This window comes from Bison bison, unplaced genomic scaffold, assembly GCF_000754665.1.
Source record: "Bison bison bison isolate TAMUID 2011002044 unplaced genomic scaffold, Bison_UMD1.0 scf7180017864472, whole genome shotgun sequence".
NCBI classification, from domain to species: domain Eukaryota; kingdom Metazoa; phylum Chordata; class Mammalia; order Artiodactyla; family Bovidae; genus Bison; species Bison bison.
In genome coordinates this window covers 3,119,200-3,134,784 of record NW_011495033.1, presented here as the reverse complement: position 1 = coordinate 3,134,784, position 15,585 = coordinate 3,119,200, and the positions used below count along the sequence as shown (strand labels likewise).

The 15,585-nt window shown below is 39.1% G+C and overlaps 1 protein-coding gene across 3 annotated transcripts in view; it reads right to left on the bottom strand.

Annotated features, from left to right (window-relative positions):
* SSH2 (slingshot protein phosphatase 2) overlaps positions 1 to 15,585 on the bottom strand; it is a 103,524-nt gene that overhangs the window by 24,416 nt on the left and 63,523 nt on the right. For 2 of the 3 annotated variants that reach the window (XM_010861374.1, XM_010861376.1), the window contains exons 7-10: positions 13,228 to 13,422; positions 9,196 to 9,289; positions 8,933 to 9,061; positions 2,620 to 2,666 (exon numbers count right to left, since the gene is read on the bottom strand). In XM_010861374.1, coding sequence (XP_010859676.1) covers positions 2,620 to 2,666; positions 8,933 to 9,061; positions 9,196 to 9,289; positions 13,228 to 13,422 — 465 coding nt within the window. Of the gene's footprint in view, positions 1 to 2,619; positions 2,667 to 8,932; positions 9,062 to 9,195; positions 9,290 to 13,227; positions 13,423 to 15,092; positions 15,460 to 15,585 lie in introns of those variants that run through there. The other variant, XM_010861377.1, reaches the window with a different exon arrangement.

Sequence of the window (15,585 nt, the reverse complement as noted above, 5' to 3'; positions counted from 1 at the left end):
AAAAGGTAACCATCTGATCCAGTAATTCCTCTCCTAGGTATAGACTGAAGAGGAATGAAAACATGTCCACCCAAAGCCAAAAAGTGGGAACAACTCAAATGTCCATCAAACGATGAGTGGACAAATAAAATGTGGGGGGTGTGTGTGTATCTCCATTCAATGGAATAAAAAAGGAAGAAAGCAGTAATATATGCTGCAACACTGTAAACCTTGAAAATACAATGTTAAGTGAAATAAACCATTCTTAAAAGGCCACATATTGTATAATTTCATATAAATGAAATGTCCAGAATAGGCCAATCTATAGCAATAGAAAGTAGGTTAGTAGTTTCTAGGAGTTGGGGAGGAGGACAGGAAATGTGGGTAACTGCTAAAGGGGTTTTCCTTTCAGGTTGGAAAAAAATTTTTTAATGGATTGTTACACAGTTCTTTTTTTTTTTGTTACACAGTTCTGTGAATATACTAAAACCCACTGAAGCACACATTTTAAAAGGGTGAACTATAAAGTATGTGAATTATATCTCGAAACTGTCAGAAAAAAAGGCAAGCACACTTCTTATTTCATTTAAAATAAAAGTGAACAACTCTCCCATCCCCAGTCCCATAATTCAGTAAGGGATTATAGCAGGACAGGGTTTCCCAATCTTTTCATTATGGAAATCTAGGCAGCCACTACCCATTGGAAATGACACTCTTTGAATCCTACTTGCCATTTCTGTAAAGGAGCAGCAGTTTACTTGGAGTTCTAAAGTCAGTGCATTGGGAGAAAATGGCCTTATTGTCAAAATTATACTTGAAAATCCCTTAAATCATCCACAGGGGCAATATACATGTTTTATATACAGATCCCTGAACTGTAATTCTTCATCCATTTAAGATGAAGCACCAGTGAATTTAAGAAACAAGATCTAAGCAGATGCCTGAGCATCTAACAATACTTGTCTGTTTTCTGTGTTTTATAATTTATCCTCGTAAGTGGTAAATGAGATACACAGGTCTCATCTCTAGCTGGGGATATCAAAGTATATACATACATGAATGGTTCTAATGCATTTGGCAGGCAGTGCTCTATCAAGTCAGATTTCTTACTGAACACTCTACAGGTGCTAGTTTCCTGCAGATCACAGTCTGTCAATTTTTCTATCATTCCTTCACATTTACTGGGCACCCTTCTGGTATAAAGCTCTAAGTTTGGTATGTTTCACACAAAACTACGATATAGTCTCTGCTTTCAAGAACTACTGATTCAATCCTCATCAACTTAAAATTTCCAAGTTCTCTTTATTTTCATACCTTAAAATTAAGTAACCAGATTTCCATTCCCCCTCCCCCAAAACTCTTTGTATAATCACTTGTCTTTCTTCCTTCTGAGGGAGAAGTAGAAGTATGCATTTAATCACATTCAAGATAGCCAGAGGCTGACTTGGAGCTGAGAAAACAGGCAGCCAGCAATCAGCCAAGGAGTCATCACTATCTCTGAGTTTCAGTAGGTCTTATCTCGGTCCAAATGAAGAGTTAGCATGGCCAATGTCCAGACGTGATTTTCTCTTCTCATAATGTAATGATCTGACCTAAAGCTGAGTCTGATGGAAGATTTAGGCATTAGCTAAGAAGTGAGAAGGAAGAATGGTGGCTTTTTGCTTGTTGAAGGTTCACTGTGGTCTCAGCTGCTATAATCAAAGATAACCATACTGCTTAGGAACACATTTCTTTTTTTTTTTTAGGAACACATTTCTTAATACAAGTCAGTCTTCTTGTTCAATTTTACATTGTTCATTTTATATTTATAACCTACCTAGTCTTCATGCACCTTACTATAAAAGGATAGGGACTGAGACTTATTTTTCTTTGGATTCCTAGCATCTAGCTGTGCTTGGCCTACAGAAATTACTCAATAAATGTTGATTAGAGAGTTGTAAACCCAACACACGTGGTTCTGTGTACTCTTAACATAAAAATAGGAACCACAACTCAGAGAGACAGTAAAAAGATCAATGGTTGCCTGGGGTGGGGGTAGGGAATAAATGGACAGAGCACAGAGGATTTTTCACACAGTGAAGACACTCTGTATGACGCCATCGTGATGGACACACGGTCATTATACATTTGTCCAAAGCCACAGAAGATACAACACTAAGAGTGAACTTTTACATAAACTATGGGCTTTAGATGACTATGAGGTGTCAACATAGGTTCATGGGATGTAAAAAATGTACCTCTCTGGTGAGGATGTTGAAAATGGGGGGAGGCTACACATGTGTCGGGGCAGGAATATTCGGGATATCTCTGTACCTTCCCCTCAACTTTGCTGCAAACCTTATACTACTCTGAATAAAAAAACTCAATAACTGGGTTTGATTTTTAAACAGCATGAAAGGCTTACACATTGGTCTTTGAAAGACTTTCCACTGCAACAGTTGCTCTTTCTTGGGAGGAGGGAGATGAAACAGTGGGAGAATAGCTGTTTTAATTTTTATTAGATTACGCCCAGTAAAGAACCAACTGGAAGCAACTCTCAAGCTTAAACTTCCTCACTGACACCTCTTGGTCCGGAAAATGCAAAGATAAAACAGTGATATTTGCCACCCAGGGGTGTCAGCAATTGCTCTGTGTGCTTACCCTCGGTTCTGTAAATCCTCTAAGTTGGAGGCATTCCATTCTGAGCCCTGCAGAACCAAAAAGACAAGGTTAGGGAGAGAGAATTAGCAAATAGACCAAATACAATACTTGAAAAGGAGTTCTATGAGGGGAGAAGCACAGTTTCTAAAAAGAAGGCCAGTAACGGCTACCACATTTCCTCCTCTCTACGTGCCAGGGATTTTAAATGCTATCATGTTCAGTTCTCACAAATGATGAAATTAACAAAGTTACCTTCATTTTTTAGAGGTACGAAAACCAACCCATATAGAATTCAAATAATTTCTGCTCGCGATCACATTTGCTCTACTTACAAGGCAGTTTTAACATTGTCACACCAATACCAAAACCAATAATGAAAATATTTAGTTCAAATTTTCTTTGCATTTTTTTTTCTTATTATATCACACTAAGGAGTATGATCGGAGAAGGTAATGGCACCCCACTCCAGTACTCTTGCCTGGAAAATCCTATGGACGGAGGAGCCTGGTAGGCTGCAGTCCATGAGGTCGCTGAAAGTTGGACACGACTGAGCGACTTCACTTTCACTTTTCACTTTCATGCATTGGAGAAGGATATGGCAACCTGCTCCAGTGTTCTTGCCTGGAGAATCCCAGGGACGGGGAAGCCTGGTGGGCTGCTGTCTATGGGGTTGCACAGAGTCGGACACGACTGAAGTGACACAGCAGCAGTAGCAAGGAGTATAATCAGAGTACGTATTATGCTTTATGCTTGTTATCTGAATTAATTTTTTTTTCTGTGAGGTTATCAGTTTGATATACATGTGGGTTCATTTGCTCCTGCTTATATTCAATTTTAGGGTGTGTTTTTTCTTCCATGTTTTCAATTTTTTTTTGAATATACGACTTTTAAAAGGTTGAGAGTCAAAAGTTTATTAAAAAGTAAACTTGGAAGTCTCACTCCCACTCCTATCTGTTCAATCCCCATGGGAAACCATTTTTATTAGTTTGTGGCTTATTCTACCTATGTTGTATTTTGAAAAAATATAAGCAAATATATATTATTGCTTCTGACTTACACACAAGTACTGTACTACATCTACTTTTTCTGTTTGCTTTCTTCACTGTACAACATATCCTCAAACCCACTCTGCATCACAGTGCCACTTTCCCCATAGCCTTGCCAACAAAATGTGCGGTTAAGCTTTTGAATATTCTCCAAACTGATAGGTGTGAAATGTTATCTCAGTGTAATTTTCATTTGCATTTCTCTTAAGCGTAAAAGTGAGCAACTATTCAATGTTTTAGGTCCATTTTCTACCTTTGAGCTATCTGTTCATGTCTTCTGAAAAGGCAAAACTTTTTAAAATAAGAATTTATCTATTCCAGAATAATGCATTAAGTGGAATTTCGCATTAGAAGACTCAAGTTCAAGTCCTGACTCCCCCTCTGACTGGGGGGCCTTGGGCAAACTGCATAACCTGTCTTCACTTTCCTTATCTGTAAAATAAAACACTCCCCCCACTCTAGCTCTAGGAATCTAATGGATGGATACCTTCCCCTCAAACTACAAAGTTTCTCCCATTGCTTTTTCCATGTGAGAACACAAACAGCAATCCTGACTACGCTGCTACACTGATCTCAGACTACAGCCTCCAGAATTGTAACGTTTCTACCATTTATACAGACTTCCCTGTGGCTCAAATGGTAAAGAATCTGCCTATGATGCAGGAGACCAGGGTTCAATCGCTGGGTCGGGAAGTTCCCCTGGAGAAGGGAAAGGCAATCCACTCTAGTATTCTTGCCTGGAGATAGAAGCCCGGTGGGCTATAGTCCATGGGGTCTCAAAGAGTCTGACATGACTGAGTGACTAACACACAGTATATATGATAGCACCCCTACCTTGCTCTCCCCCACCACATTTTTCTCATTTGAAAATGGAAAACCCTCTCTCCATCCTAGATCCTCTAGACATTGTCCTTCTCTTCTTCCCTTCATGGCCAAGATTCCCCAGAAATATAATGCTCACTTTCTATAATTCCTCATTTCCCATGTATTTCAACCCAGAACACCATGGCTTCTTGCCCTCATCACTCTCGCTCATGACCTCTTCTAATTGTCTAAACCAAGTGACTTTGGTAATCTTACTCCACTGGCTTTCTATGAGTATTTTTCTTGATATGGTCATTACTCCCTCCTTATATAGATCAGACTGCACAAATATCTAGCTTCATGCCTAGCACAATAAAGAGGATCATCAAATGCCTGTTGAATAAATGGTCAAATGAGATAAGTAAATGAAGCACTCTGAAAACTGTCAAGTGTCACTCTGGCACTACCTTCACATTACAAGTGCTCTGTAACCTGGCCACTGAACTAGGAGACCTCAAGGATGCTGTAGGAAAAGGTCAGTAAGTGATAGACAACTGATCTCTTCTAGAGACCAGAGCTCACTTGATTTGCTTTTAAAATAAACATGTATAAGAGGTTCTTAAGACTCTGTGCTCAACCTTGGAAAACACTCCCACACCAAAGAAACAGGCAAGAAGAATAAAAACAGGGCTTTCAAGGAGACAGAAGCCAAGCAATAAGGGTTGAGTGGCTAAACTGGAGCCAGGGAAATGTGACCACCTCACTTCTTAATTTAGAAATCTAAATCCCCTACAGAATTCTGTCCAGCTAGATGGAAATAACCCTGACATGATGGGAAGAGTCCACGGTTTACATCTACTAGTCCAGAGAAACTTCAATTTGACAATCTGAAATGGCACATACCCAGAAACAAAAGAAATTAAATTCATCAGCTACTGACTCAGTGAGGCTCACACCAAGTGACCTGGGCTCTGCTTAGGGCTGCTTCAGCTTGGAAGAACTGGAATCAACATGGTGTCATTACTTTTCTGTCCTTAATACCAATGCCATGCATACTAGCCTCCTGGGGTCCTCCACAAACTCAATCTTTTTTTTTCCCTCCATGTTTCTCAGGCTTACAACTACATACTTCCATGGGGGTTTTCACTAAATTCTATGTAATTATGCTAAGCATATTTTAATTGTACAGAAGTATAAAATGAAATCTTAAAACTGCAATACATCTTAAAATAAGTTCACTTCCATCTTTCACTTTGGTTCACCCACATTATACTCTGGCCCAAAGACTGAAGTGACTGATTTTTTTTTTCAAATGTTATCCTTAGGAAATAGCCTTGTTGGGGACCAAGTGTTCCAAACAAAATATAAGAGGACGGCACATTTATGGCAAAGGAGGAGGACTGTACTGGGAGTTCTGCTAAGACCATACAGCTCAACATAGAATCTTTAAGGACTGGTATGCCTGTCCAAATCTTTATCACACCATAGCTACAGCATCAATGCTGTGAGTCACTTTACTGTGGTACAAGCTCTACAATTTCTTCTAAAAAGTTGATGATACACATCTCCAGTTGAGGGGCAAAAATCCTGAACGAGAGACTTACCTTAATGCTTCTTTGAAATCGAAACTCTTATTTTAAAAGGATTTGTAATGTCAAATCTTGAAAAAGATAACCATCAGTGGTAAACTTCTGACTACTTTTTTATTCATGAAGAAAACTACTGGTTGCCTGTCCAATAGTTCCGTGTTTCCCTTGTTTAACTAAGAAAGCTGACGGCCTTTCTGCAAAGGATCTCTGTTCACATCTAGCATTTTCTCAGCCAAATCGGACAGCCTCCAGGAGAGCTGTTGATACTGAGATTTGGTTGGGCAAAGGCTTCCAACTCAGAGGAGTAGTACACTCTTAAGGGTGGGGAAAAACTTTTTCTGGAAATACCCTGGCTTCCAACCAATCAACCCTGTCTTCTCGCAGCAGGTTTTTCTTTATAAATTATGCTCTATACTTTTCTTCTCAATATCAGCTGGACATGTTTCCGAATAAACATCTCTGTGCAGTGCACTACAGAGCTGAGCATTCTTCCTAAGGCAGGGGAGAATTCCTGCTGCCTCCCTCCACACAGTCTGCTTGCACTTCAGGCATGGCAGCTATGAACAAGATGAAATGACTTTGCAGAAAATTAACACCACCACTTGCAGTTTGGATAAGACCTCTTTTTCCAAGTCAACTGCTGGGAAAGCCAGCGGAGCACAGACTCACTGGAGAAGAGATACGGGTTTGGACACAGGATGTGACGATGCAAACAAAGGGAGGAAGCCATGAAGGAAGAGGTACAATAAGATGTTTAGACAACCTGTTCGTGCACTTATTTTGCTGCATAAGAGTTAAATTTCAGAACTCTCCAGTTCGAAAATTGCCCCCCCCAAAAGAAAAATATTCACAAGGCAAAGAGCATGTCCATTTAGAGAAAACAGAATTGTATCTGAAGCTGAATACATTTTCCCTTTTTCAAAAATATGCACAGATATATATTTAAAAAGTAAAAAAGAGCTAGAATGCAGTATTATATAAGCAAGGATAATGGTGTTTATCTCTCTTGTGTTGATTAAATGTCGTTTATTGTCTTCTAAAGCTGTCTAAAATTTTTTGCAATGAAATCGAATTTTTGTAGTAAGAGAAAAACCCAAGACAGAAGACTATGTCAATAATCATGAAATAACAGGATGAATCTATTGATACAAATACTCAAAGGCCTTTCTAGCTGATTAGGGACTAATTTGGGGAGAACTGGATTGTTCTTTCTGTTTAAAGTACTATTAACATGTATTTATATGTCCTAAAACAGTAACATTTGAAGAAGAGGAAAGGAGAAGGTAGCTCTTAAGAGGGTGGCATCTGAAACACAGGGAAGTATGTCTGAAATTAAACAGCTAGATAGTGACTGAATTTGACATTTATCATGTCTGCATCCTTTTAGGTATTAAGATTCAAGCTCAGTGGAAAAGCAACTCCAAGTTTATAGCTTTGGTCACTTTCTAACGAGTTATTTTTGGCTACAGGCACTTGCCTGTCATAAAAATTAGTCATGTTACATGGAGACAGTTGGGGGCAGGGTCCATTTGAATGAATGACTCATACATTTTCTATGGACAACACAAAAAATTCTTTCCAAGGATACAAGAACAGGGAATACTTAAACCCTCATAGAATTACATACAAAAGTCAGCAGAGCCAGGTGCTACACAAATGGAAAAGGTCAATGACAGTTTTGCCGTATGATCTATATCCAGAAATGGCAACACACATTGGTCAAGTTAAAGTAATGGAAAAGCAGTTCCCCTCCCAGCTCACAGCTTTTCATGAGTAATTTCATAGCTATACGCCCCATGAATCACTCGACAAGCACACACTCTCCAAAGTGTCAACAAGTTAATTCAGGGCACAAGCCTTCAATGGCATGAAGTCTAAGTGCTGGGTGAAACAAACTCATATTCAGGGTGAGATGATCCAGTTTAGTCAGTTCCTGAGCATTTATTCCTCTTCCCTGTTTCCCAGCTTCTAATCCTTTCACAGCTCACAAATGTCCTTATCAGAGAAAGGAAGTGAAATTCAAACCAATCAATTTAGTTCCTTGTTAGCATTTTTAGCCAAAGTATGTGAGAACCGGAAATAAAAGTGAGGTTTTGGTGTTCTCCACTGACTTTAATTATCCTTGTGTATCCTTGTTTCCACTACCATGTACAGATGAAAACAAGAACTCTTTAACATCTGGGAGATAAATCGGTCTTGGGATTTTAGAATCTTTCCTAATCCATCTGTCAGAGACCTCTCCTTGGGCTAATTACAAGTCACTGAATGTCCAGCACCATCAAGAACAATTTTAAGTCACTGAAGATTTGGTAATCAAAAAGTAACTGAGGGACTGAAAATGTAGCTGCAGGGTTTCAAATATTTTGAAAGTCCAATAGTCTCTGTTAGAGGTAGTTTTCTGCTCTGTTCAGATGTATCAGACCTTAGACCCATTTGGCAGACCCATTTGACATCCAAGGATCATTCTATTTGTATACACTGGACTGGTCTGCTTTGTGACTATTACTTCCAACAGCATGAGATCTTTAACCACCCATGGGGAGAAAAGGCTTGATCTGTAGCATCTGCCAACTTCCTTGGTGTAAATTTTCCCACCATAGTCAACTGTTGTCACTGAGTAACTGGGAAGAAATGAGCAGAAGCATACCATTATATAACCTTTCCACCACACAACAGACATAAATAACCTTTAGAGCACAGATAACAGTAAAATGTAGTCAAATAATTAGGAAGTGATGAGGTTTGGGTATTTATTACCTTTGTTTTTAACATAAGCTACATTTTCTTTAAGTATAATAAAATTTGATAATTGCCCCCTATGAGTTGGCAGAGATGAAGTTTGGCACACCCCTTTAAACTGGCCCTAAGACTTACCAAGAACACGTGCTCGAATATCTGTGTAGGGCTATCCATCTGACCAAGGATCACTATCATTTCATTATCTATAAATTCCTTGAATTCTCGCAAGTTGCACACCATTTGCATTTCTAGTTCAGTTCGTATCTGAAACAGAGATGACATAACTGTACTAATCTCTGAATGGTCCCTCTGGACTTTCAATCGGTCACCATTTCCAGCCCCCCGCCTATTATTAATCTACCTCTAGCCTTGAACAATGAGGACTCAAGGTCTCGTACCTCTTTCGATGTGATATTCTCCAAATCCTTTTGCATCATAATCTCCCTTAATCTGGTTTTAATTAGCCTCTCTGTCCGCTCACGTTCAGTTGGTCTGAGAAGAGAGAAATGGTGATTTTTCTTAGGTAGGAAAAGGACCAAGTTAATGAATGTGTCATTTGATTGTTTCCAAATTGTCAGGCTTTTCCTTTTGTTACTTTTAAATTTATATTCTGGAGGCAGGGAAAAAAAGAAATTGATATTTTAAGTTTCTTTTCAGAATTATAGAATGTAACAGGGAGAAATTATTACTTGAAGAGGCTGTACATGTCTAAAAGCCCATAAATACATTCATATATAAAGATCCAAGAAGGAGTAAAGACAAATAGGCTACACTGAGTGTAGTACTTTAATGGAGGACCATTTCCATCAAGTAACCCTCAGCACCGCTTGTTGAGCTAGAAAACCAAGCTGGGTATGACCTACTATGCAACTGCATCTTTTGTAGCTTAAAAATGCCACCCAGTGCTGATCATTTGTTGCTATGACTGGGAAAGAGAGAAGAGTGATTTCTGCCTTCTTCAATGAAGCAAATTCTCTTCCAAAATGAATTTCAAGGATTAACTACCTACAGTACCCTATCCAAAATATTTTCCTTTTCCACAAAAGCTCTTGCAATATTTCTGTGAAATTATTATTCCCATTTTACAAATAAAGGAAATAAACAACTGAGAGGTTAAATGATATGCCAACCGTCACTTACGATGGCAAGAGAACCAGAACTCTTTGCCCAGCTTAACACTCTACCTACAGGATAATGCTGCTTCCATTAGTCTTCCAACTCTCTTAAAAATAAAAACTTCCCTTGGAACTTTATTATGAAATCAAACTAGGAGGCTGATTCTCCAATTACTAGAAAGATACTGGTTCAACATAACTGGATGTTTCTCTCTAAAAGCATTATTCCTTAAGACGCAGCATCTGAGTGGGGCTCACAGGGAGCTCTTTCTGTCTCTGCCTTCCCTCCTACCTACTCAAGAAGGTATCCGTTCTGAACTTCCTTATTTGGAGATGGAAATGGACTAAGCCTTCAGGCATCCTGCCTGCCTTTGCTGCCTACAGCCTTATCACTGGCTGCAAAAATAGCTTCGTATAATCTCCAAAGATGGATGCTCTGAGACCACAACCTTGGGGTTCCCTACCACTTGGATTCATAAGTTTCTCATGAACCCTGCAGAGTATAGCTAACACCTATGCCATTCCCCTGTCAATCAGCTCAAGCACCCCAGTCTTGACCAGGAATAAAATGCTTAACCACACTCCCCACCACTTTTCCTAGACATAGCTAATGGTAGAGAGTTACACATTTCAGTCTATTAAAAATAAACATTGGTCTTAAAAAAAACAAATTGTAGCACCTGAGTGCAATGGGTTCGATTCCCTAGTTTAGCAGCCTTTCTCCCAATCCTTCACACTTATTGGGGCAGAGTGTTTGGGAGCAAATACACCTGGGTGTTTTTTCTTTTAATTTTTTTTGCTTGTTTTGTGTTCTTAATTTTGGCTTTAGTCTTTTTTGCTGCTCGTGGGCTTTTTCCAGTTGTGGAAGCAAGGGCTACTCTTTAGCTGTGGTGCGAGGGCGTCTCACTGCAGTGGCTTCTCTTGTTGCAGAGCACAGGCTCAGTAGTTGTGGCGCATGGGCTTAGCTGCTGCATGGTATGTGGGATTAAATCTGTGTCCCCTGCATTGTCAGGCAGATTCTTAACCACTAGACCACCAGGGGAAGTCCACACCCGGGTTTTAACCCCAGCCCTGCTACTTACTATTTATATGACCCGAACAAATTTCTTTCTTTCACTGAGCCTGGTTTCCTTTTCTATAAAATAAGAACAGTAATACTCTCTGTCTCATGAGGTTTTTATGAGAATTAAATGAGATACTATGGATGAAGTGCCTAGTGTAACATTTGACCTACACCGGAGGCACCATATACCTATGTTCCCTTCTCAACCTTCCCTGGATTTCATAATATAAACTTTATTCACAGTGGAGCACTTAAGTCCATTTTGGCATACATTCTCTGTATCCTCAGCATTCTTTTTAAGGCTCTTCTAGTCAACTTAGGAAAGAAGAGGGAATGGAAAAGGCATTATATCACAAACATACTTTCTCCCTCAATTTCACTAAAGAAAAATTTGGAAAATACATACATACAGAAAGAAGATAAAAATCACTGAAAATCCTTCTATCATTATTAGTACTCTGACCTACAGCTCTGTCTCTTTTACTATAGACAGACACTTGTTTACTAAATGTATCTTAAAACTGTGGTTATATTGTACATACGAAGAATTAACATTTAATGGGTCTTTACCATGTGCGAGTGACTATATTTTACATATTTATTTATTCATTTTTGCTCAGGGATAGAGAGAGATTGGAGAAGGCAATGGCAACCCACTCCAGTACTCTTGCCTGGAAAACCCATGGATGGAGGAGCCTGGTGGGCTGTAGTCCATGGAGTCGCTAAAAGTTGGACATGACTAAGTGACTTCACTTTTACTTTTCACTTACATGCACTGGAGAAGGAAATGGCAACCCACTCCAGTGTTCTTGGCTGGAGAATCCCAGGGACGGGGGAGCCTGGTGGGCTGCCGTCTCTGGGGTCGCACAGAGTTGGACATGACTGAAGCGACTTAGCAGAGAGAGATTATGGGCAATTTCATTTTCTTCCTTTTTTGGGGCTGTAATTTTCAAATTCTCTCTAATAAAATCAGGAAAAATGAAAAGAAAGGTTTTCTCTCTCTGATTCAAAGTGTCTGTTTATAAACCAGATGAGACGTCTGTTCCTCTGACACCCATCAACCAGTCATAGAGAGTAAATCAATAATACTGCTCATGTGGACTTTGCTGGCAATCAGTGGTTAAGATTCTGAGCTTCTACCCCAGGGAACTAAGATCCTGCAAGCTGTATGCCATGTCCAAAACAACAACAACAAAACAAAATAGAAAAACCAAAACCAAAACAACAATAAAACACGGCCCCCAATTCTGAAGGCCATACTATGCTTATCTTTTTAGTCACTGTGGAATCTTGCAGGGACTAGAGCTACCAGTACTAACTGACCCTTGTACCAATCATATCCTACACAGAAAAGTTTCCACTTTTTTAATGACTATTCCCTGCACACGATTTTTGGAAATTTCACTTTTTTCTAGTAAAAAAGGCATTTCTTATCTAAATTAAGCCTTTAAAAAAATCATGCACTGTTTAGGTGTCACTTCCGGAATCTGAAGGTGAAGTGGTGTAAGATCCTTTTAGTAAGTCGCTACTCTTCTTTCCCAGATGTAGAAAATACCTTGGAGGTGAAGAAAGATCAATTCAGAGCAAAATAAACATCCTGATTAATTTCGAAAGCAGGAACTAGGTATGAAAAAATTTCATAAGTTTCAACACACAGACCTAACTAAAAGGAAATAAACATCAGCTTCAACTTAGGTCTTTATCCAATTCACAGCACAACAGGGAGATTTAATAAAAAATCTACAGACCTGCTAAGTCAAATGCGGGGCTAAGACACAAATTATAAAATGTATTTAAAAAAATCTTAACAGAAATCAGTTAAAATGTCAGTATTCTTTTAAATTGACTGGAAACATTTTCTGAAGTGTTTAGAAACATCTGCGCTACAGCTTCTCAATGTCATTAACTTGCTTAGCAAATGCTTCTTTTATAGATAATGCAAAGACAAGAGCTCAGCCGAACTCCTTTAAACTCAAATTTCCAATTAGTGGAATCGGAATTAATGGGATTTTATGGTACTGCAGTCCTTAACTGTGGAGACTCCGCTGTGCTCAGGTGTGAGACTCTTCAGGTCTTTACATACAACAGAAAGAACAGGGTTCTTTGTGTGGCAGATGTGTAGTGTCAACAATGACTAGTATCACTCGTAAGGTTCATTCCCTTAGAGGAGAGATTAGGGAGGAACATGTTGCTTCCAAACCCCTGAGAACCTAACAGAGGGGACGTCTGGGATCCCCAGCAAGATGACTTACATGTCTGTGAAGAGAGCAGGAGAGTCAGGTCGGTGGGACTGTACGTCCTGCATAGCATTCCATTCGTTGACCGAGGACTGGTCTGAGTTGATATGGCTCTCATAGTAACTCACCCAGGTGAGAAACAGGCTGCCGGGGTAGTAGTTATGCATTCTGGCCACTTCACAAGCCTTGTGTAAACTCTGCAGTGCAGACCTGAAAGATAGGCTGGGAAGTGAGACTGGAGATCTGTGGGGATACCTAAAGGCCAGTAATCCATGTATACCCCAAACTCTGCCAATTTTAAAATCTTACAGAATTGGGCCTCTGGAGAATCTATTGCTTGGAAATCAAGATTCTCTGATTCTGATTATAATAATACTATATTATCTATTCATAGCAATCAACTAGACATTTCTTGCTGAAAAATATGATGCATTATAAAGGTGGTGGTGGGGTGGAGGGGAACTGACAACCTACCAGTGGAAAATAGGTCCAAGTACCTGCGGAGCTCACCATGAGCTCACAATATATACAGTTAGACATTTGTTGCTGCTGTTGTTTAGTTGGTAAGTCATGTCCAACTGTTTTGTGACCCCCATGAACTATAGCCTGGACTACAGACCAGGCTACTCTGTTCATGGGATTTTCCAGGCAAAAATACTGGAGTGGGTTGCCATTTCCTTCACCAGGGGATCTTTCCAACCTAGGGACTGAACCCACATCTCCTGTGTCTCCTGCATTGGCAGGTGGATTCTTTACTGCTGAGCTACCAGGGAGGCCCAGTTAGATATAGTTATGGTTATATACAGCTATAATTGGAACCACGCTATGGCCCGTATCACTAGAGCACAAAAGATCTACTTCATTTACTACACAAAGATTTGTTTCTCTTGGCACAGGGTCACGTAGAGCATATATTCCCTATAATTCTTAGAGGTTCCACAAAGATCACATAGACAGATGTCCCTAAGCCTTGAGGACAGTCCTTTTATGTCCAGGATGTACTGCTCTAGTGACATTTATCATTCTTGCTGCCTTAGTCCCCTAGTTACTTTAAGCCATTTATTCATACCCTTGAGCTACTTTCTAAGAACAGCTCTGGTTATTCTGTGACTAATTAGATCTCTGACTCCAAATCTAGGAACTCAAGAAAGGTAAACAAAACTGAAAAATATTGTTTTGGTTATATACTTGGGAAAAACTTGAGCCAGAAATGCTAGGAAGTTAGTTACCCCAAAGCAGGTATCTTTCTGTGTTTTTATTTACTGATGTATCTCAAGAGCCTAAAAGAATGCCTTCTTTAAAAAAAATACACCAAAAAGCCTTCTAGTTCAAAGTTAAAATTTGTAAATGAAATGCTTTATTAACTATAAATTAATATCTCTTTCCTAAGGGAAAAGGACATTATGAGAGAACTCTGTGGCCAATCTATTTATATATTTTGCTTAAAAATGCCTTTTTACTGTTTCTTCTTTCATAACAAATATGATCATGCTCATATTAGAAAATTTAGGGACCTGAGGTAAAAGGCAGGAATATCCTATAATCTGACCATCCGGAAATAACAACTGTTAAGCTTTTAGTATAGATCTTTCCAGTCTGTTTGTCTCTGCAGAGATCTAAAATAAAGACATGATCATATTCTGCATATCATTTAATTTGTTTTTTTACTTTACACTTTGTTTCAACATTTTTCCATGTCAATAAATGTTCAACTAGATAATTTTCAATGGCTGCATATTTAGAAACATGGATGTACTGGAATTTAATTGATTCTTAGTTTTTTAGACATTTAAAAATTGCTTTCCATTTTTTTGATACTATTAGAACAACTGATAAAGATTCTTAACAGTTAAAAATCTGCACATACCCTTGATTATTACCTCAGGATAAATTCTTGGAAGCAGAATCACTATGTCAAAGGGTATACAAAATGGTAAATTGTCCTGGCAAATCACTCTCCAGAAAGATCACTCCAGTTTATCTTCCCATCAGTGAGGCTGTGACAGTGCTGTTCTTGAATCCTTGTCAACCTCATATAATGTACATTAAAAGATAAAATTATGACCAATTTTGATTGGGAAAACATGCCAGTCCATTTCTACTAGGGAATTAGATTTTCTCGAAAGAACAAAATCACAGAAACTTTTAAAATGCTTCCTTTTACTCAAACTAAGCCAAATTCTGAGAGTTGGACTGTGAAGAAAGCTGAGTGCCGAAGAATTGATGGTGTTGGTGGTTGGTGTTCGTGGTTCTCCAACTTTGGTGTTGGAGAAGACTCTTGAGAGTCCCTTGGACTTCAAGGAGATCCAACCAGTCCATTCTAAAGGAGTTCAGTCCTGGGTGTTCTTTGGAAGGAATGATGCTAAAGCTGAA